This window comes from Lacerta agilis, chromosome 6, assembly GCF_009819535.1.
Source record: "Lacerta agilis isolate rLacAgi1 chromosome 6, rLacAgi1.pri, whole genome shotgun sequence".
In the NCBI taxonomy this organism is placed as follows: Eukaryota; Metazoa; Chordata; class Lepidosauria; order Squamata; family Lacertidae; genus Lacerta; species Lacerta agilis.
The window spans coordinates 10,001,150-10,023,358 of record NC_046317.1 but is presented as its reverse complement, the minus strand read 5'-3'; the positions used below and the strand labels follow the sequence as shown (position 1 = coordinate 10,023,358).

At 43.9% G+C, this 22,209-nt stretch overlaps 1 protein-coding gene across 1 annotated transcript; it reads right to left on the bottom strand.

Annotated features, from left to right (window-relative positions):
- Positions 1-1,226: 1,226 nt before the first annotated feature.
- ODR4 (odr-4 GPCR localization factor homolog) lies at positions 1,227-21,693 on the bottom strand. Its single transcript, XM_033151385.1, has 14 exons — positions 21,616-21,693; positions 19,953-20,082; positions 18,705-18,839; positions 17,543-17,638; positions 15,550-15,656; positions 14,090-14,126; positions 13,195-13,335; positions 12,198-12,293; positions 10,511-10,579; positions 9,305-9,433; positions 8,199-8,289; positions 6,569-6,754; positions 3,936-4,028; positions 1,227-1,504 (listed from the first exon to the last, which is right to left on the bottom strand). The coding sequence occupies exons 2-14, from the start codon at positions 20,049-20,051 to the stop codon at positions 1,437-1,439; spliced, it is 1,347 nt and encodes a 448-aa protein (XP_033007276.1). The 5' UTR covers positions 20,052-20,082; positions 21,616-21,693; the 3' UTR covers positions 1,227-1,436.
- Positions 21,694-22,209: the final 516 nt, after the last annotated feature.

Genomic DNA, 22,209 nt, shown 5'->3' with positions numbered 1-22,209 from the left:
ATATCACTCAAGACAAGTTCTAACTAATGCTCCAAGTGAAGGGCTGGCACACAACTCACGACAGCTAGGGGGAAGCGTTGCAAACTCTACACTCCCCTCAAGAGGACACACCTCTGATGAATCAGCCTTCGGCGGCTCCAACCGCTGCATTCCCGGGCTTTCCCCGTTTTTCTTTTAACTGCTATTTTCCTAAAATAGCATGTAAGACATAATTACTTCTGAGGTTTCCTGTCAGATCATAAATATATCCCCCCCAGATAACAGGCATGATCATCCTGTAAATTCAGAATCCCTTTGAACACGATCTCTCATTTGTGGATGTTTTCTTTTTTTTCCTGTTGCTTGTTGGAAGAAGAGTAATCACGCAAGGGAAGCTTTTAGAAGAGAAGAAGAGTTTGGATTTGATATCCCGCTTTATCACTACCCGAAGGAGTCTCAAAGCGGCTAACATTCTCCTTTCCCTTCCTCCCCCACAACAAACACTCTGTGAGGTGAGTGGGGCTGAGAGACTTCAGAGAAGTGTGACTAGCCCAAGGTCACCCAGCAGCTGCATGTGGAGGAGCGGAGACGCGAACCCGGTTCACCAGATTACGAGTCCACCGCTCTTAACCACTACACCACACTGGCTCTCTCTTTTACAAGCCGGAGGGCCAAGTGATGACTGCAGCTCTCGCTTACAAAATAGAATGGGGTATTAAATCGCTACGTGGAAACGCAACACCTCGATAGGCTCCTGCTTAGCTGCTGCGGTTTAAGGAAATCGTGAGGAATGTGTGTCTATGAAAAAGGAAAGGGCCCAGCTACCTTTTCTTAAACTAATGAAACTGGAATGTAGCCTATTGTACACAGCTAAAAGTCACACCCATTATTCTGGCCCCTTTTGCATTTGACCCCGCACACCATTGGCATGCAAACCCAGGAGATTGCCAAGGCAGGAATGGGTGCCAAACCCTCTCCTAGACACCCCAGTGATGTTCACAGAAACAGGGGGAGGGGGAGAACTAAGGACTCTTAAGGTATTTTTTTTAAAAGTGTTGGGCAGTTTAAAGAAGAATGCACACTTTGCACAATCTCACACAGCTTCAGCATTTCTAGGAAAACACAAAATAACAACTTGAACAATGGTCCTTTTAATTAGTAAGCGGAAAGGTAAGCAGACATTTGACAAATTCTTTGTGAACTTGGGAAAGTAATGTCGTATTAATCTGCCAGTTGATAGTGTTGGTCTCCTCCCCCCCCCCACCCTCTTAAAAAACATTCCACCTACACTATGGCATGCAGAAACAGGATAGCTGTTCTAAATAAGGATAGCTTCTGCTAATTGGAATTGTTAGGTGACACACTTGGTTGTTAAAGCAATCGGTTCTGGAAGCGTGCATCTTTTGAGGGCATCTGGGGCGGCGGGAGTTTTCAGGTTGGCTCTTAGCATCTGAAGCCTAGTCGCTGAAATAGTTGAAGGAGAAGGCTGCTGCGGATATTGCGACAGCCACTGCTACCACCACTCCTAAAAAGCGACAAAGGAAACGCAAATTCAGTACGTAAAAAGGAGAACTTGATTGTCAAAAAGCAAGGAGTGGGAAAGAGATTAGCAGAGACACAATGAAAGTCCCTGAAACACAGTACTTGTTCGCTAGCTAACATTCAAAATATGTTCAGATAGCTATTTCCATTCTCTTCAATGATACGCATATTTTCTCAATTCCGTCACACACAACGCAAGTATACAAAATCAACATGCCGCACAATCGCACAGATTCTCTCCAGGCCCCACCTTGCTTCTCTGTGTTGGATGTAACATGTAGTTGACAAGTCTGTGCACAAAATCTACCATATTTTTCGCTCCATAGGGCGCACGGACCATAGGGCGCACCTCGTTTTTAGAGGAGGAAACAAGAAAAAAAAAGATTTTCTGGTTTTCCTCCTCTAAAAGCCCTGGTTTTTTGAGGATCAGCTAAACGTTTTGCAGCTTTTTTTTGCAAAGGGAAATCCCTGGTTTTTTGAGGATTAGCTAAAAGTTTTGCAGCTTTTTTTGCAAAGGGAAAAGCAAAGCTCCTTTTGCAAAGGGGGAAAAGCAAAGAGGAAAAGCTCTGTTTTATGGGGTTCAACTCACATTTCTGCAGCTTCTAAAGGAAAGGGAGCCATTTCTACAGTTTCCAGACAGATAATCTAATCAGCCAGTCACATGTCGCTGGGGAAACAAACAACCTCCCTCTGCAGCACATTCAACAATGGAGGGCGGGGCTGAAAGGGAGCCGGGGACTCTTATCTCTCTCCTGATCTCTTGCTGATCGGCTGCTGAGCGGGGTCCTTTCAACACCTCCTTTTCTCTTTGTAAAATAAAAAGCATGATCCTCTTTTGGCCCTTGGGCAATTCAGCTTCAGGGAACACCATTCGCTCCATAAGACGCACAGATATTTCCCACTACTTTTTAGGAGGAAAAAAGTGTGTCTTATGGAGCGAAAAATACGGCAATTTATGTGGGCACGATTGATACATGACCTTCACCCAGCAAGCTTGAAAGGCGTGAGCATGTGGGGTGTCCCACACTATGAGGCGGAATATGCAGAGAGGCTGACAGTTTTTACTGCCCCTGTTCAAATAAGGTCTGGAAACAGACTGAGGTTTACAAGATCTCTGCTGGTTAGGTTCAGCTTGCAGATAAAAAGATAGAGAGATAATTGACTGGACCTGGGCTAGATCAGCTCCAAATTTCAGGCACATTAACATTACCACAAAATGTAGAGGCAGGACCTTCAGAGCTGATTCATAGACACTATAAAGGTGTTGACACATCTACACATCAATTACACATGACATGCAGCACATTAGGCAAGGCAGGGCAAGTGAAATCCTGTTGCTCCACCGTACATTGCAAAGGCTTTACCCGACATGTGACAATAACACTTCCTCTCTGTACACTGACTAATCCCAGGCCCTTTCTTCAACTGCCATTTCCTTAGCTCAGGGATCTATCCGAGGCCTCTGACATGGATAACTCATTCTATTCTTTTGCACTCGAAGATTCAGGCATCACAGATATCAACCACAACCACAAAAGACTCAGATAACAGATATTAAGAGAGACAGCAAGTGAGAAAGAACAGAAAAGATGGGAGAGTGTAAACTTAATTTGTGCGTTTTCCATTTGTGCGTGTGTGTTGTTTTGTTTTTACTTTCTCTAGTCGCTCCCATGTGCTTATAATTTTATTTACACTCGGCTCTAAGGCCAACAGTCAAAAAGCTATATCAGGGCATTGCCTAGTAGTTTGTCCTGCCACCTTGCCCACGCTTTGAGGAACGGATACTTGTTCCCAAACTAAAACCACTCCCATTTTACAGTACATTCCCATACATGTCTATTCAGAACGAAGTACTACCGATTTCAGTGAAGTTTACTCCCAGGTAAATGGATACAGGATTGCTGCCTTGGCAAGTTGTTTTTGTTTTGAAGGAAAGAAAGCAATTAAAACAAATGTTCAGGTTAACACAGCAGGCATTTGAATTCCGTTGCTTTAATGAATTGTTATAATTGTGCCCCTGCTGGCATGCAGTTTCCTAAAGCGGAGGCTAAGTAAATGCAAAACACTGGCAAAACAGACTGCGTTTCTGTTCTAGTAGGACCCTGTCATGCCACCCTCAGTTCTTTATGCCCAATGAGGCATCACAAATGACCTTTGAAATGGGGAAGCTTAACCTGATGCACTGTAGAGAGAATGCTCATTTGGGGCATAAACCACAACGACGGCACCCGTTTCTCATTTCCCCCTGGGTTGTATTTCGCAAAATCCTGTTCAGAGTAGAGCTTTTGAAATTAATGAATCTAAATTAGCCATGCAGATAAATGCAACAGGTCTACTCCAAGTAGGACTAGAGTTGAATACCACTCATTGCTTCCAATAGTGCAAGAGCAATTGCTGGAAGCCTACCTACATACCTATATTTTGATGAAGCTTCAACAGAAGCACTTCTTTAGTCAACCGTTTCTCTGGCACAACATCTTGGAATTCCTTCAGGGGGGTTACTTCAACTAGATTAAGAAAGAAGATACAAAAATGGTCTTTGTGGATTCGCCCTAATCCCATTCTCACACACTTGTCTCCCCTCCTTGCCCAGTAGCACACAGCCTTGTCCAAACTCTTCGGAAAACTGTAGTATCAGAAGCTCGGCTGCAAGTAAACATATGCAAAATGCATCTGTGTAATTTAGTCCGAGTACAGAATACCTACCGCCATGGGCCTTACTTACACACCACGACCACTGAAATGAGGCTTCAACCTCATTATCTCAGGTTCTAAAAATGCTAGGAAGGCTTTATCTTAACAATAACGCCAGAAGCGACTCAAAAGTGACTCACAGCTACACAGCTCTGTAGAGGCCAGAAAACCTATCGCTTGAGTTCATTAGGTCTTCCACTAGATAATAGAGTTCAGGAGAAGGGATTACCCTCAATGAAATCTTATTTGTGTTGATCTACTCAAGAGGACTTAACCCCTTGATGGTAGAAGCAGGGATTTAGCGAAGCCAATTCCTGATGCAAAACGTATTTCCTTATGCTAAAGAATAGAAAAGCATAGCAAATTCCATATCCAAACAAGTTAGGGTGTTGTTGTTGTTTTTAGTGCAAGCTAATTTATGGATTGTTTATTAATTCCAACTACAAACTTCTAAAGTGGGCCAAGTTAATTTGTTTTAGGGACTGTTAAGAAAGCTAATCAGAGAAGAACAGGAGAGCTCCAGAAACAGTGGGTCACTATGTGTGACAGAATAAGGACTGCACTATGGACCCAAAATAGAGAGCTACAGTCGTACCTTGGTCTACAACCATAATGCGTTCTGGAGGTCCGTTCATAAACCAAAACAGGTTGTAACCCAAGGTGCACTTTCGCCAATGGGGCCTCCAAAAAAACCGGGTTGTAATAAAAAAAAATTTGCAAACCAGGACACACACTTCTGGGTTCGAATTGGTCATAATACAAATTGGTTGTAAACTAGGCTGTTCGCAAACCAAGGTACCATTGTATAAGGTAGTCAACATAATCTATATTAGAGGGCAGAATCGCCTTGTTTCAAACAACTCAAGTTTCTAGAACTCTTAGCTGTTGTGTTGCCTCTTTTCCTTTCCATTGTCCTTGCTTTCATGCCAGGACCATAGCCAAAGGCAAGGGCTATTTTCCAAGTTTATACCCTGAATATTCAGTTTTCGATTTACACAAACAAGTCTTTTGCTCTTTTAAAGGTAAAGGGACCCCTGACCATTAGGTCCAGTCGTGTCCGACTCTAGGGTTGCGGCGCTCATCTCACGTTACTGGCCGAGGGAGCTGGCGTACAGCTTCCGGGTCATGTGGCCAGCATGACTAAGCCGATTCTGGTGAACCAGAGAAGCACACAGAAACGCCGTTTACCTTCCCGCTGGAGCAGTACCTATTTATCTACTTGCACTTTGACGTGCTTTCGAACTGCTAGGTGGGCAGGAGCTGGGACTAAGGAACGGGAGCTCACCCCATTGTGGGGACTCGAACTGCCGACCTTCTGATCAGCAAGCCCTAGGCTCTGTGGTTTAACTAGGCGTAATGCAGGAGATTCCTGACTGGATCTCCAAAATCAACTTTCTTGTTCTGATTTGGACTGGGGCTGTAGCGTTTCCTGCCGTGCTGTGGCACCAATTCAAATACTGCCCAAGTGCTATTAGCTGCAAAAGGAAAAACATACTGCTCAGGTGCCATTTTGATTGGGGCTGCAACACTGGAAGTGGAGGAGATCATTCAAAGTCCCATGGTGTTGCTTTCAGGAAAAGATTGATGTTGGAAGATTCCACCTGGGATGGTTTCGGCCACGTCAAGCTTGGCCTTTGTAAGGGACGCGGGTGGCGCTGTGGTCTAAACCACTGAGCCTAGGTCTTGCCGATCAGAAGGTCGACAGTCCCAGCTCCTGCCAACCTAGCAGTTTGAAAGTACGTCAAAGTACAAGTAGATAAATAGGTACTGCTCCGGCGGAGAGGTAAACGGTGTTTCCGTGCGCTGCTCTGGTTTTGCCAGAAGTGGCTTAGTCATGCTGGCCACATGACCTGGAAAAACTGTCTGCGGAAAAACGCCTGCTCCCTCGACCAGTAAAGCGAGATGAGCGCGGCAACCCCAGAGTCATTCGTGACTGGACTTAACTGTCAGGGGTCCTATACCCTGTTTTTTTAGCTTGGCCTTTACTCAGAAGGGTGAATGAGAAGTTCCCATTTTCGGACTGAGTGCAAGGCCTTTAAAAATAAATGTTATTAAAATCATGTAAGTATTCTCTTACATTTTATGTTTGGAGTTTCGTTGTTTAGTACTGACCTCTGGCAGACCCCCCCGCTACCGTGCTTCCAGCAACGCCACCATTTAGACCTATATGGATGAAAGTGAATAGCCTAAACCCAACTTTCCCTCTTGCTTGGACATCCCTTGTTGAGGCTCAAGTTTGAGGCAGAAAATAATTTTAGGAGCCAGTGTTAAGCTCTGCTTGTTCCACAGGTTGAGCTTCTCAGTAATTCCTGGCAAAGCGTAATCCGCCTCTTAACTTAGTGGCTATATTTACCCATATTCATTTCCTCAGCTGTCTGCAAATCCTCTGGTTGAACAGCTTGATCCAGCATCTCAAGGAAGCGCTCTTGGATTTCCCCGGCAGTCTCGTCTCCAAACTTATAGTCACACAGCAACACGCTGGACCCAACAATGGGAGCAAACACTCTGCAAGGCAAGGTGTGGTACTCCTGTTCAGAATCTAGAAAAAAAATATATAAAAAAATAAAATAGGGAGAGAGGAAAGGCCTTGTTAAACATCACTAAGGGACATTGTGACTACTGCTATATATATACTCAAGCATTTATTTGTTCATGCTGCCTCAGTGCTATGTCTGTATAGGTGTTTCACATGCCCTCATTATGCAATCTCAATTTTATATTAATTTAACTTACAACTGCACTGCGGGTGCTGCAAGAAGCATATGGATTACTTGGTGAGGTATCAAATTTGAAAAATGAAACATACAATATAACAATGCCACCAACTTGCATCCTTCCGTAGCATTGGTGCTGACAATGAATAGATGTCTGAAAGCTCTGTTGAGGAGTTATCTGGTAGAAGGGACCAACTAGCAGCGGTGTTGGCATGGCTGTGCCAAGGGGGTCTCAAGTCTGCTATCCTGCGCCACAGAGACTGGTCACTCAGAACAGCCCACAGACATGGAGGAAAATATAATTTCTCAGTAAAGCTGCACAAATTCTCTCCTAAGGCTGTAAGCTTGCTGAAGCGACTGACTGTTCTTCCAAGCTGGATTTATTCCGGGGGTGGGGAAGAGAGATTTTATATATTAAATTGTAGCCAACCAAGTTCTACTCAAAGTAGAAGCAAGGAGATAAATGGACCAGTCCATTCATTTCAATGGGTCTGCTCCTAACTTTTGATACCAAGGCCAAGTGATGTGCAAAAGAAGCAGCAGTTTGCTGAAGAAGGTGGGAAGCTCCCACCAAAAATTTACCCAGGATGTTTTACTTGCTCTCCTGTATTGGAGGGCAGGGGGAAGAAATGTCCCAAATGTCTCCCCCTCCTCCTGCCCCCTGTTGCTTTGCAATTCGTTTTTAGTGCAATAAACTGACAATGATTATCCGCTATTGCAGTCTGGGAAGTTTGGCTAATATATGACAAAAAGCAAACTTGAGGGCGCAGAATGCTTCGAAGAAAGGGAAACGATCCTGAACAATTTGTTTTGACTCTAAGAAGCAAAGTTAGTTGGCCCATAATATGCAAAAGCATGCACATACATAGACAAACTATGCCACCTAAAGGGGCAACTGAAAATTGCAGGCAATTATTAAGATTGCCGTTTCAATGGTGCAGTGACATCTAGGCCATGTGCATCAGATTGTGCTGCAAGCAGTTAAGTTTGCATTCATTGCCCCCCCCCCCCCAAAAAAAAGCAACGGGGAGAAACTAGTTTGAATAATTTGCTCGGAAAAAACCTAGCTATTGTTAGAGCAGTGTAGACAGCAGCTTCCACATGCAATACACAGACACATGGACTTACATGACTCCAGCCTTCTTTTCACTAATAAATAAACACGTTCTCCTATTCCTTAGAAGGAATTCATTTTTTAAAATCCAAATTCAAAGGCAATTTTAAAAAAAACCTAGATATAGTCATACAATCAATTCCGCCCGCTCTTACTTTTCTTTCCTGGTGTTTCATTTAGAAGCAGATCTTCAAATAACATTTCACAACGATCAGAGAGAGTGCTTATTATATCTCTCTTCAAGGCCTGCGAAGGCAAGAACAAAAAGATACAAAGACATTCCAGCGTTTGTAGCCTCTTTCCACTGGGCAACAACTCAGGGAGATATTAAAGGTTAGACAAGCGATATGTGAAAGCTCAGCCTGCCTTCAGGGCCGGATAGCTGGTCCAGTTTTGGGTGAAGGGCCAAAGAATGGGATTGGGTAATATAGTCCTGAGACTGTATCTTCTAGAATGGAAAAGAATCCCAGAAGTGAGACGGGCAGCTCTAAACATGTTGCAAATGCTACCTGGTTATGGTTCCTTTAACAGAAGAAAACTGTGGCTCCTGGCAGAGCAGGAAGGCAGATACTGCAAGTAAAGATGATGGAGATGAAGAGGCTGGAGACTCCTGCTCTTGCTATATTTCCCTTTATCCAAGACCCATGTGAGATATAGGGCGCCCTTCTGAGACATACAGAAACCCAGGAGAGGACAGCCAAATCCTGGACTCCCAAGGTGGAATGCTAATGCAATTCATTAGCTGTGGAGGATCAAACGCATCTTTACAGGGGCATGAAACGTAAACGGAACTGTGATCTAAATGTAATTTTGCAATTAACTGTTGAAACTCAGAAGGAAATCAATAGATGAGAAATTACTATATTTACTGTCTGAACAGAATAGGTATGTCACGTTCAGAACAGTATAATCCATAATTGCCGTTTTGACAAAAACTGCTAAAAAATTTTAATGAACATAGGTTAAGGATATACTTGTGAAACTCCTAGCTAGGAATTTCCCTTCTGAACTCTATGTAGCTGTATACTATACCGTTCCATTATGTTCATTTGTATGCTATTGTTCTTTTAGTTTTTACAAAGTTATTCTGGATTAATGCTCAGTAGGAAACTAAACAGTTTGAGGACCTTTATGCTGAAATTGTATGATGGCTCATTTCTGAAAATACAATAAAATCTGCTTGCTTGCTTGCTTGCTAAAATATCTGGGATGAAAGGATTAAGACCAAATCCTTCAGTAGACTGAAGGGCAGCAAAAGTACCTTAACAGCATCTTTAACTCTGGGCTTGTTATTATGGATGTAAGCTTTGCATTTTAAAGCACCTTTAAGATTTATGGAGCCGCTGCATATCTGGACTGTTGCTGTGGATCTGGTGTTTGAACTACGTGACTGAAAGAGAAAACATAAAGAAAGAAGTCTCAAGCACAGGTTTCTCAATTTCTCGAACACTTTTACATTTCCAGAGTTTTACAGTTTTAAAATTCTCCGGCTGTTTTATATGCTTTGATCTATTCTCACCAAAATATATTTAACCTGACCTTTTGCAACGTTAGTTCTAGCATTCACATTGCAGGCTTACTCCCTTTCCTCTCTGTACAAGAAGATGACCGATGTTTCTATCATTCTGAAAGTTCTACTGATCAGCATTTGGGGCAAGGGAAATCAGCAAGCGACCAGCCTCCATGAACAACAGTTTTCACCAGCAGTATAAATTAAGATTTTAGCACGCACGATTTAAGCTTCAGTCTCGGTTAAAAAACAACTTGTCAAAATTAGATGCTCTGCTGTCACAGCCATTTTAATCTTTTGAGGATCAACATCAAGTCACTGAGCATAAGGGCCTCTACTTTTTCATCTGGCCTCTTGGAACATCTGTACAGACCCCAACTGATTTGACTTGCAACTTCATCTCTATAGGTAACCTACAACAACCATTAGAGTAAGTTTTACACCCTACAGTTTACCACAACTCCCGTCATCCATAGTCACTCAGTCAGGGATGATGTTCAGTCCAACAACATTTGGGAACCGAAGTTTGAGAAAGGCTGGTTTAGGCTGTTATTACTAAACACTTGTAGAGCACTTCTACTGCTCATCACTGATGCTGAGAGATGGTAGCTATAAAGTATTATGTGCTATATTCTGCATCTCTGCCTGAAATTCCACAATTTAGGTAGGGTATGGGAGATTTCAACAGGGGACTTCCCAGCTTCCATCTCTTAGCTGCTAAGCTCCCATACATAAAGCTCAGACAAGTATCCTGTTGGAAGTTAAATCAGCATGGAAGAAAAGGAAGTGACCTTCCCCACTGAGATATTCTGTAGGCCTTTACTGTTTGTCCCATGGAGGAGAGGCAGAGGCCAACGAACAGCAGATTACATAAGGCCATCGAGTGAATTCATAGAACTGAACCAGGGAGTTTTCACATCACTCTCTTTTTACCATTGCAGTGGTGAATTTACTTACCAGTTGCATTAAAACCCTAACATCAAGGCTCTGAGTAGCTGATGACATGTTTCCTCTTGCAGATTTTTTCTGTAAAGATAATTGAAACACGGAAAATGGCAGAGAAAAGAATTCATGCGTTGCATATCCAAAGATAGAATTGTTGTGTTGTGAATTTTACAAGATAAATGTTGGATACTTTTTTTAATAATAAAAAAACTGCACGTTTTCTCCTAACAGTCTTTAATTCTGCATTTGTATGGAAGAACAAAAAACCCCCCGCAAATTCTATCCTTGGGCTCAGCCCTCAGCAGTCAAGGCTACAAAGCACTATGGTGGTTACTTGGGACTATATTCAGGTGGCGCTGTGGGTTAAACCACAGAGTCTAGGGCTTGCTGATCAGAAGGTTGGCGGTTCGAATCCCTGCCACGGGGTCAGCTCCTGTTGCTCTGTCCCAGCTCCTGCCAACCTAGCAGTTCGAAAGCATGTCAAAGTGCAAGTAGATAAATAGGGACCGCTCCAGCGGGAAGGTAAACGCCGTTTCCGTGCGCTGCTCTGGTTCGCCAGAAGCGGCTTTGTCATGCTGGCCACATGACCCGGAAGCTGTCTGCGGACAAACGCCGGCTCCCTCGGCCTATAGAGCGAGATGAGTGCACAACCCCAGAGTTGGACACGACTGGACCTGATGGTCAGGGGTCCCTTTACCTTATACTCAAAATACATTTCACTATATAAAGCCCCAAAACATTAGGTATGCAGGTTCAGAAAATAAACACAGAGACTACTAAGTAAATCAAACTGGTGGTGAAAGAATGACCAATGCATGGAGATGCAGAATAACTTGCTGTAAAAAAGAAGTCTGAAAGGGAAGACAGTCATCTTAGTGGGATAGCTCTTTTCCCCCCACAGAACGCTGTCTCATACCAGATCAGACCACTAGTCCATCTAGCTCAGAACTGTCTACACTGTGGCTATCCAGGATTTCAGACAGGGGTCTCTCCTAGCTCTAACTGGAAATTTCGGAGAGCGAAGATGGAATCTTCTGCATGAAAAGCGATTGCCCTTGACTCGGAGAGATACATGAACATTCTGAAAGGAGGAACACAGTTTACCAGTTACCAAGCATAAAGGTAAAAGGTTAAGGATCCCTGGATGGTTAAGTCCAGTTAAAGGCGACTGTGGGGTTGTGGCGCTGATCTCGCTTTCAGACCGAGGGAGCCGGCGTTAGTCCGCAGACAGCTTTCTGGGTCATGCGGCCAGCAGGACTTAACAGCTTCTGGCGCAACGGGACACCATGATGGAAACCAGAACGCACTGAAATGTTATTTTCCTTCCCGCTGCAGCAGCACCTATTTAACTTCTTGTACTGGTGTGCTTTTGAACTGCTAGGTTGGCAGGAGCTGGGACAGAGCAACAGGAGCTCACCCCTCGCACCGCTGACCTTCTGATCACAGTGTGTGAAGTTCTTCTGGTCAATTGGCAAATCATTATGCATGGTTTGCTTACTACCATGTGGACAGTTAAAATACTGCTTGATCAGAAGAGACACATGGCTTCAGTATTTGAGACTCATTTGGCCACCTTTCCTGCAATAGCATGATTATCTCCAAAATAAGTCAAGCTATGCTAAACTGTCCACTGAAAACACATACCTCTCTAAACATTGTGACCTATGCCAGCATTAAGACTCCGTTGTTCAGCACTTACCTGCCCTTCCAGTAAATCAGCATCTTCCTCTCTAACTTGGCCATTGATCAGAAATACACCTTCCTCTATCTGTTTGGCCCATCGTGATAATCCATTCTTTAAAGCAGAAACAAAAGAAAAGGAAGCATGTTGCGTTGGTGAACAATCCATGACTTTAATGTTCAGCCCAATATATCTTTATTTACATGAGATCATCATGGAAGCTTGAACAATAGAGGGCAGTTCAATCATCAGACACCCTAAACTTTTTTTAAAAAATCACATTTGTATCCTGCCGTTCCTCCAAGGCAAGGATGGTGAACCTTTGGTCCTCCAGATATTGCTGAACCAGAACTACCATTGCTAGCATGACAATGGTAAAGGCTGATGGGAGTTGTAGTTCAACAACATCTGAAGGCCAAATGCTCCCCACCCTTGCGCCAATGAGTTTAAGAAGGGCTGCATAACAGCTGATCGTGGCCCACTTTTTGATTTTAGATTCCAAAATACAGTTAAAACATGTCATACGTAAACACATCTACAGAAGTGCTCATACCAGCACCTTAACATAGGGCCGCCACATTCACTATGCGCTGTGTGAAGAAGTATTTTTAAAATCTGGCCTGAATCTTCCAAGTGGCTTAATAGGCAGAGTCCAGGCTCAGAAAGCAGCAAGGAAAGGCAGAATCCAACAGAGCTATATACAATAGACATCATTCTAGCCAACATATAAATATGTTGTTGTTTGTTGTTGTTGTTGTTGTTGTTGTTGTTCAGTCGTTCAGTCATGTCCGACTCTTCGTGACCCCATGGACCAGAGCACGCTAGGCACCCCTATCCTCCACTGCCTCCCGCAGTTTGGCCAAACTCATACATTAACTTTAATCATTGTGATTTATTAAAATGGTATACCGCCCCTTATCCATAGATCTCAGAGCAGTTCACAGCATAAATATAAAATATAAATATTAGCTTAAACTAACAAGATGGAAGTCATGCATAGCAAGTGTTCTGTTACCCTTGTGTTTTTCTCTAAGTCGTGGCTGGCCAAGGTCGTTGGTAGCGGGATGTGTATATTAGCATTAATTGTGCATTCTAACGATAGCCATGACGTGGCAAGGCCATGCTGATATTTCCAGTCTGCTGGCTTGGCCGTACTCTAAATGGGGCAGGGAACAGAAGGAGAGGAGAGGATAAATTATAAAGGAAATAATTCAATGTTTCTTGCAGAGTCTGAACAATCTACATATGCTTACCCGCATACACAGTGAGGAGGGGGGAAATATCTGATCCCCTGCTAAATTTGCCTGTTTGCCCTCTGACAAAGAAATGATCAGTCCATAATTTTAATAGTAGGTTTCTTGTAGCTGTGAGAGACAGAATAACAACAGGAACCCAGAAGACAAAAGTCAGAGGTTGATGTGCATTATAATGAGTGAAATAAGTATTTGATCCCCTATCAACCAGCCAGATGTCAGGCTACCTGGTATCTTCACTGCATGTAATGAGCTGCGATAAGAAGCACCTGCTGTAAGGGTCTGGTCATTTCTTCGTCAGAGGGCAAATGGGCAAATTTAGCAAGGGATCAAATACTTTCCCCTCTCACAGTATGTCCAGAAGCGATTCACTCTAGATTAACATGCAAAGAATTGCAGTCTAAGGCAGTGTTACCGCTGCATCTGAAGTTAAATGCTTCATGCAAGCTGCTAAGAACTGCAAGAGAGAGACCAGCCCATTCCACCAAGAAAATGTATTCAGCAGGCTCTCTTGAAGCGCATGAGAGTTAGTCTACTGAGTACAGCAATAGCTTTAGGGAATCCTCCAATCATTTGAAGCAGGACTTGCAAAACAGTTCCCTGCCAAATTAAGCCTAAAGTTAACATCATCGTCTCCTACAAGCAAACACAACTTACCTTTGGATCTTGTACATCGTAAGTGCGGCAAAGTATTCGTTCCAAATTGAGGAATAATAACCAAGTGTGCTTAAAGGATGTTATTTAAAAAGCACTTGTAAAAAGAAGTCATTTTCTAACCGTTCCTTTATGTCATGGCAGTGTCTGTATTCCCAGCTGTGGCTAAACACTCGCTAACTCTGCAGCACTAGGAGAATAACCACGTATTCTAAGCGGTAAATTGGAAGTAGCAGGAAATGTGGCAAACTTTATGCATTTATCCAAATACTTAAGGAGATGCCACATTGATCCTACTACATTTAAAGCACCCAGCCCTGTAATCCAGAAAAACCCAATAGAGCCATGTTAAATAATTTGTTCGGTTTGCTTTTCATAACCAGTAACCATATCCAACAGAAAGAACTGTCTAAACCACCTCTTCTCCCAGCTAAGCCTGCTGACTTTGTGGGTGGAAGGGTCGTTGGCCGTTTCCACCAGTTGCAGCCAGTCAAAAGTCCCAGAATGGGGTTTTGGACACACTGGGTTTTTCTAAGAGAGGGACTGATTTGGTCCAGGAGCTGTTAAATTGCAATCCGATTTCACTGCCATCACATAACAGCACGGGGCCTGATCTGGGCGAGATCACTGCACCACCTCCAAGCTAGCACGATTATCTGCTTCCCCCACAACGTTTCGCCCCAGCTGCCATGCATGGCAGGGCTGCAGATGTGGCAGTGGCACAGGGAGCAGGGGAGCAAGATAGACTGCGAGGCTGCAATCCAAACCTATCGTCTTTCTTTCAATCTTCTCATAGTGTGTAGCTCACAATGTGGACATCAAGTTAAACCCACAAATCCATCTGTATCTACAAATGCATAATGTTGGTGAACTTTGGTGTTATGTTTCCTTTGCAGCTATTGATCACGGGCTGAGGGGCAGCACGGGCTTTGGCACACAGCATGACCAAGAACCGGATCGTGGCACAATCCTGTGCAGGTTTACTCAGAAGCAAGTTGAATTGTGTTCCAAAACAGCGTAGGAGTAATTGTGCATAAGACTGTAGCATGAGCTATCTAATTGAGACAGATCAGAGCACAATCAAATCTATTTTACACATTAAACTGTTGGGATCAATCATACAGAAACTAGAGAGTACCCCACCAGAATTCCACCTCGCCCAAATCTTGCAGGATAAGGATACTCATACGACCCTGAAAGTGGCAAGGTTCCTGGTCGCTGTCCTTACCCAAAAGCGATGCCAAGGAGCACTACAAGCTAACTAAGGCGTAGTATGCCATTCTATTTTATTGTATTTTATGGTATTGTGGTGTTTTAGCGGCTGTTGTTCCCACTTGCACAAGTTGTTATCTATGTGTTTTTTACTTGTATGGGCCTATGGCCATAAATAAAATTCTATTCTATTCTATTCTACACATTAAACTGAAGGTCCTAATTTTAATGTAAAGGGGAAAAAAGGATACTTCTTTGTAGCAGAGCAAAGATGAAGAGCCACTCTGTCAGACACATCTTCTTCTGAGATGTTCCACAACCTCTTTCTAGCTACAGATTTTTCTACTGAAAACACAAGCTTGGAGAGAATTAAGAAGAGAGTTAAGACTGGTTTCTAGTTCTCATTAAAAAAAGAAATAGGAAGAGTACAGGGCACACACCCCACATACGCACAACTGTGCAACTGCTTTTACACAGGTCACCATGAAACACCGTATAAGCCGCACTTTCCCCCCAAATTCCAACCGCAAAAAGTTAAAGTGCGGCTTATATTCGCGACCTTACAGTATGCAGCCAGGAGCATGGGGCAAACAGTGGCGGCCGCCCCACAAAGCGGCGGCCGCCCTGCGCATAGTCCTCCGTCCTCTCCCTGGCCAGCAACGCAGCGTGGCTCCTCCCCCCCACCTCACCCCGTATGCAGCCAGGAGCAGCCAGGAATGGAGTGGCTTAAATTCGGGTATTTTTTCTTTTTTTTTCTTTCTGCCCCCCCCCCCTCCAATTTTAAAGGTGCGGCTTATATCTGGGTGCTGCTTATATTCGGCCCGATACGGTAAATAAATAGACTGACATTCTCTTGCTTGGGGCCTCCTGTGCAAGGGAGGGAAGGTGGCTTTCAATCGATCCGCAGCACAGGGTGGGAGGCACAACCCACCTACCTATGCCATTCTGGCACCATTTCTGCAGGGCACCCTACTTGGCCCTCGCCTTCCATGGCCAGGCGCCACTGCCATGCGCACTGGCTCCCCTCAGCCAAGCAGGCTGGGCAGCGGCCCCTGAGCAATTTCCAGGGTAAGTCTCTCTCCTCCCTGCCCTATACACACACCCTCTTTATGCTCCGCACTTTACGCAATTTTACTGATTGGCACGGGTGTCCGGAACGTAACCTCCACATAATTGGGGGACGGGACACACCTGTTATTCAAGTTATAATGGCTAAAGTCGAAAGCTAAGTATAATTTCTAAGCCAGAACATTACCTACTCATCGCATGCAATTCAAGGAAATCTTAGCTGCAGAAAACATGTCACCATTGCAACTGATGTTCCCGAGTTTATAATCGTGAAGGTTACTTTCTAGGAGCCTCTATTACATTTGTAGTAGTGTCACGATTTACAGCAGCCTTCCCCAACCTGGTGCCTCTCAAATGCTCTTGGACTCCAACTCCCATCAGCCCCAGCCAGCATGGGCAAGGATTAGATGAGTTGCAATCTAGCAACATCTGAAGGGTACCAAATTGAGGAAGTAGAATGCCTTATCCCTCTACAATGCCTGAACACTTCAGCACTAGGGGACCTAGAATCACAGAACTGTAGAGCTGGAAGGGTCCTCAGGGGTCATCTAGTCCAACCCCCGGCAAAGCAGGAATCTTTTTGCCCAAACCCATAACCGAGATTAAGAGGCTCCTGCTCATCCGATTGAACTGTCCCACTCTTCCACACAAACCTGCTTGGGTATTAAGACCTTAAGGGGAAGCTACTCTCTCTGCTCTGCTAGCAGCAAAGGCTTGTATAGAAGGCCTTTTTGGTGGCTGTGCCCCGGCTCTGGAACTCCCTTCCCAAAATTCATTTTGCCTGCTAAGTAGAGTCTTTTTATCTTGTTGCTTTGTAGGGCTTTTGATTCGTTTTATGGGCTGCTGCTCTGCTTTACTGTTCTATTTTATCAGATTTCATTTGTTATTTTATTAAATGCATTGTCTGTATGCTAGTACTGTATGTTGATTATAGCGTTTCCACACACACATAACGGTTGTAAGCCACTTTGGTCACTATGCTTAAGAAAACAATGAAGTCTAACTGCTATTCAAGTAGTATTTTCTAGGATAGGATTGGTGTACCAGTGGCCTTTCAGACGTTGCTGGACCACAGTCAGCTGGCTGAGGCAGATGAGAGTTGAAGTGCAACAATATCTGGAGGGTAACAGAGTTCCCACCCCAGTCCAGAGGGATGCTAGGAGTATTATCCTTTACCTTCCTTAGGGTATTTTGGATTTCTTTTGCCAGCTCTGGAGCTGCAACAGTAAAGACACCAAGGACCAGCAATCCCCCAGGAAGCATTCGCGACACCTACCAAGTCAGACAAACACAAACAGCGTCACTGTTATTCAACTGACAATTTCTAACCATGTATAACATACATTTCAATGACCGATGGGAGTTCAAACGGTGGCAGCAATCATGGTAGAAAAAACAGAGCAGATAAAAATCAGCATGCTACACCTGTGACATCTGCTAAGCCCATGAATGCAACATCTACGGGACATTAATTCAGGAATGGGCAACATAAGGTCTACTGGTAGTGACCTCCTTTTGCTATTCAAGAGATACTGCCTCTCATTTGTGCAGTTACAAGACCCTAATTCCAATACAATAGTCAAGCAAAACTATACAAGCTATAGGGATCTTCTTCAATTATAATTTTTTCCCCATTTTCATTACTCACAGTATTCTGTCAAACTTCCACATTCTTAAGCAGTATATTAAATACCACAACATACTCTAATATGGCACAGCACCTAGCAACCGGGGCTTGAAACAGGGAAACCCAGTTTCAAATTGCTCCTCAGGGTGGCCTCAGATAAATCACAACCTCTCCCCATTACCTATGTAGGAAGGTGGGCTACAAGTTTAACAAACCAACTAACAAAGAAATATTCTTTCAGGATCTCTTGATAAAAGGCAGTATATAAATTGAATAAATTGTCGTCGTCATATTATATTACACACATTGCCCATGCCTTCCTTAAGATAATAATGCAAGTAAAAACATACTTGCAATGGCCCTCCAATTTATGAAATACTCCAGTGATCATGGTGAACACCTTGTCTATCCAATATATAAGTTATGATTGTTTGAAAATTAGGACCAAAAGTACAGTTAAGGCCGCATCAGAAGTCAAAACAGACAGGAAGATGTCAGGATATGAAGTACCAGGAGTCAGCTACGTTTACAGCTATCACAGGTATGCGTAGCATTCTAATATTTGTGAAGGTCTACAGTTTCAGACTATAAACTACAAGAACACAGTACTTAGCAGTAGCTTAAGAAACCAATTATCAAAGTGAAACAGCATTACAAGAAAAACAGCACTTTTCAGAATGAAAGCAACTGCAACAACTGAATGTTTATGACCTGATTGGCGTGTGCTGCGATCCATTCTTCATCAATATTAGACAATTCTGAACGACGACTTGTATTGCTTTTACTTTCCTCCTCTTTTGGAGGTGTTCGAATGGCTAGGACAACATAGTCTCTTTGCTGGGAACACTAGAAATAGGGAAGGAAGGAAGTAGCTTTGGAGAGAGAAAAGAATCCAAGTTCAACCCTTCAGCACTTTTACAACTGTTCATCTACCATAAAACGTGTGTATATATGTATACACACAAATAGTGTTGCAAAAAGGCTAAAATCAATGCATTTTGGTGTGCCTAATTCAGTCACTTCATAGGCTCAAACTGTGAGTAGTTTCCATAATGAACCCCCCACCCCAAAACTTAGTCCCTCTCTGGGAAACATAATAGCAGCTAACATTATATCAAATTTAACACAAGATTTGGCCGAAAATAACTTGGTTTTCAACATAATGCTTCTAAAATGTAAGAATAATATAATAAACCTCAAATAACCTGATTTGTTGCCGTTCTGCAACAACTGAAAAAAGACAGCCCTTCTAAACTACTATTCTCTGGCATTTCAAGAAGAGATCGGTCTCAAAGTAACTCAGTGGAACAGCTCCAAAAGAGCACAAACCAGCAGGAAATTCACCTGTGTGAACTCCATGGGGCATGTACAGAAGAGACGCTCCTGTTGGATTGTGCTTTTAAGATGCAACCCAAAACATACTTACCAATAAACAAGGATAAGCTTATATCTGTATAAACAGTAATAGAATCACACTATTAATTGCCAGCTGGAAACACCCAATTGTAACTTAAGGAGTACAGTGGTGCCCTGCTAGACGAATGCCCCGCTAGACGAAAAAGTCTATGGGGCTGCCTCGCAAGACGAAAAATTTTCATCTTTTTTTTTTTCGTTTTGCGGAGCGTGGCTGTCATTGCTGCTCCGCAAGACGAAAAACCCGCTAGACGAAAATTTTCGCAGAACGAATTATTTTCGTCTAGCGGGGCACCACTGTAATTACTTGGTTTTAAAGCATCTATGTGGGGTCATTTGTCTGTCTATCCATTTGGTTGGTTGTAAGTCGTGGGCAAGATACAGCAGCAACAAACAAATTTAACATGTGATGATGATGATGATGATGATGATAAAACTCTATGAGCATTTATTCAGAGAAGAGGTTTCCACAACAATGATACAGAAAGCAGGGTTGGTGGATAAGGTCCCACTCGACACACACAAACACACACATAGCAAACTTACCTGCCCTACCAAGAGGCCGGTGAGAAGGGCTTGCGAGTTGGTGGAGAGCTCCGACAGATACTGCCCAACTGCTTCTTCCACAAAGTAGCTCCTTCCCATTATTGCAAAAGTCCCATAGCCCAGTCAGCAGCTGGCAAATGAGCAAAACACTGGAAATTAAAGGACGGAAAGAGAAGCAAAGCAGGTTTTACTCTGAGAACGCACATATGTTCAGGATAAGCCTTTGGTTGATCTGAGTTACATGCTTGTTGTTTAGACGTTTAGTCGTGTCCGACTTTTCATGACCCCATGGACCAGAGCACGCCAAGGACTCCTGCCTCCTGCAGTTTGGTCATACATTCTATGCCCTTTTAAAATGTGTTTTTTTGGGGGGGGGGGGCTATTGGGTTGTTGTTTTTATTTTTATTCTGTATTTTGTGGTTTTATACCTTGATTTTATTATGTGAACCGCCCTGAGACCCCTGGGTATAGGGTAAGGTTACCAGATTTTTTTCAATGAATCTGGGGGCACTTTAAATAAATAAATAAATAGTTGTTTAAACTAGTTTGCAGTGTTTAAGTACTTTTGTGTATAAGTTTTTCTTTTGTTCTTTTAAGTTTTTGTTATTGTAATTGTAATGTTGTTGTATTTGTTGATGTGTGGTTTGTTATTTGTGTATTTGTTGTTTAATGTGGAAAATTAATAAATTCTCATAAAAATAAATAAATAAATAAATAAAACGCGTTTGGGACGTTGATGCTGCAGCTATGGTGGTGGCAGAGGGGTGGCCACCGCCTTGACCTCAACCGCCATGTTTCCCCCTTCCTCCGAGGCTTCTGTCTCCTTTCTCCATGAGCCTGGGCAGCCCCCGAGTTCTTGGTTCTTCGGTGGTGGGGGGGAAGCGGTGGGCGGTGGGCCAGGCATGGAAGGAGGAGGGCCAAGAGCAGCGGCAGCAAGGCTCAGGCAGTGTGATGCCTCCCTTCCCATCGGAGCAGCCCCAATCCCATTGGAGCAGCCCCAATCCCATTGCGTGCAAGCAGGAGGAGGTGGGGATCCCTCAGCTGGGAAGGAAGGCTTCCCGTTGCATAACTGTTTCGATAGGCAGCATGAAGCCTCCCTTCACAGCTTAGTTGCTGGGGTCAGGGAAGGTGGAGGCAGCCCAAAAGCTGCAACTTAGAGCCCCTGCACCACCATCATATGGGGACTTCCCAGCAGCTCCTGAAGCCAGCCAGAGCCAACTGCTCTGGGCTGCTGAGACAGCCGCTACTGCATTTCCCAGGGATATTAGATGAAATCCGGGGACATTTCAGGGATGGAATTTATCCGGGGATTTATTTGCAAATCCGGGGACTGTCCCTGGGAAACGGGGACATCTGGTAACCCTAGTATAGAGCGGTATATAAATTCAATAAATAACAACAAGCCACATTCCACCAGAAAGTGCCGAGCTGGGTGCAGACCCACCGCCCGCATTGACCTTTTCCCTCACACCTCCGCCAGGCTTCCCCAACCTGGCGCCCTCCAAGTGTTTTTATGCTGCGGCTCCCACCATCCCTGGCTATTGCAGCTGATGCTGGTGGGAGTTTCGTTCCAAGATATATTATCTGTTGGGCAACGGGTTAAGTGGCACCAACATTTCTTTCTGAAGAAAGATTCCCAGGTAAGGCAGTCCGTCACTCTCACCTGCCCGCGTACCACCGTCCAACTTCTTTGCCACACACTGAGGTGTCACACTGTCCGTCATCTTAAGGCGCCGCCGCTCTCCTGTCAGCCGGGGCGCCTTTCAGTGACGCAACAGACTCTGCGCGCGCGCATAAGGGGGGAAATAGCTGCTTTCCGCACCCGACATATTGAGTGTGGCGGAAATAAGGCGCCAACCACCCCTCCTCTTTTTTGCGTCTTCGTTCTTCCCTTCTATTTCTGCTGTCTTTAATCCACTCACCTATTATTATTAGCATTAGGGTTTTTTTTTAAATCGTTTGATCATTTGCTTCCGGTGATTCAACAACAAAAAAAAGGAAACCTGCCACACCCGATATGGCGGACACTCTGCGCTCCCTTTGCGCTTCCGGCGGCGTTTCAATCTCTATATTTCACCATAGTAATAAGCAGCGGGTTTTTTCTTTCTCCAACAAGCCTTTGAGCAGCCACAGAAGGTAAACAAAGACCGACAACTGCATTTTTCTGGAGCCAAAACTACAAGGGTGCTCTTGTCGCCTTTCTTTTTCTACCAAAAAAGATGGATTTTGTGACTGCTGCACCAGTGTGCAGTCACAA

Bases quoted from the DNA above. Each gene is read 5' to 3' on its own strand.
- ODR4 (XM_033151385.1), bottom strand. From the start codon at position 20,051: ATGGGAAGGAGCTACTTTGTGGAAGAAGCAGTTGGGCAGTATCTGTCG. The intron at 12,294-13,194 runs GTAACAGAACAC...TCTGCTTTAAAG, and splicing joins ACTTAGAGAAAAACACAAGG to AATGGATTATCACGATGGGC. The intron at 8,290-9,304 runs GTACTTTTGCTG...TTGCCTTCGCAG, and splicing joins GAGTTAAAGATGCTGTTAAG to GCCTTGAAGAGAGATATAAT.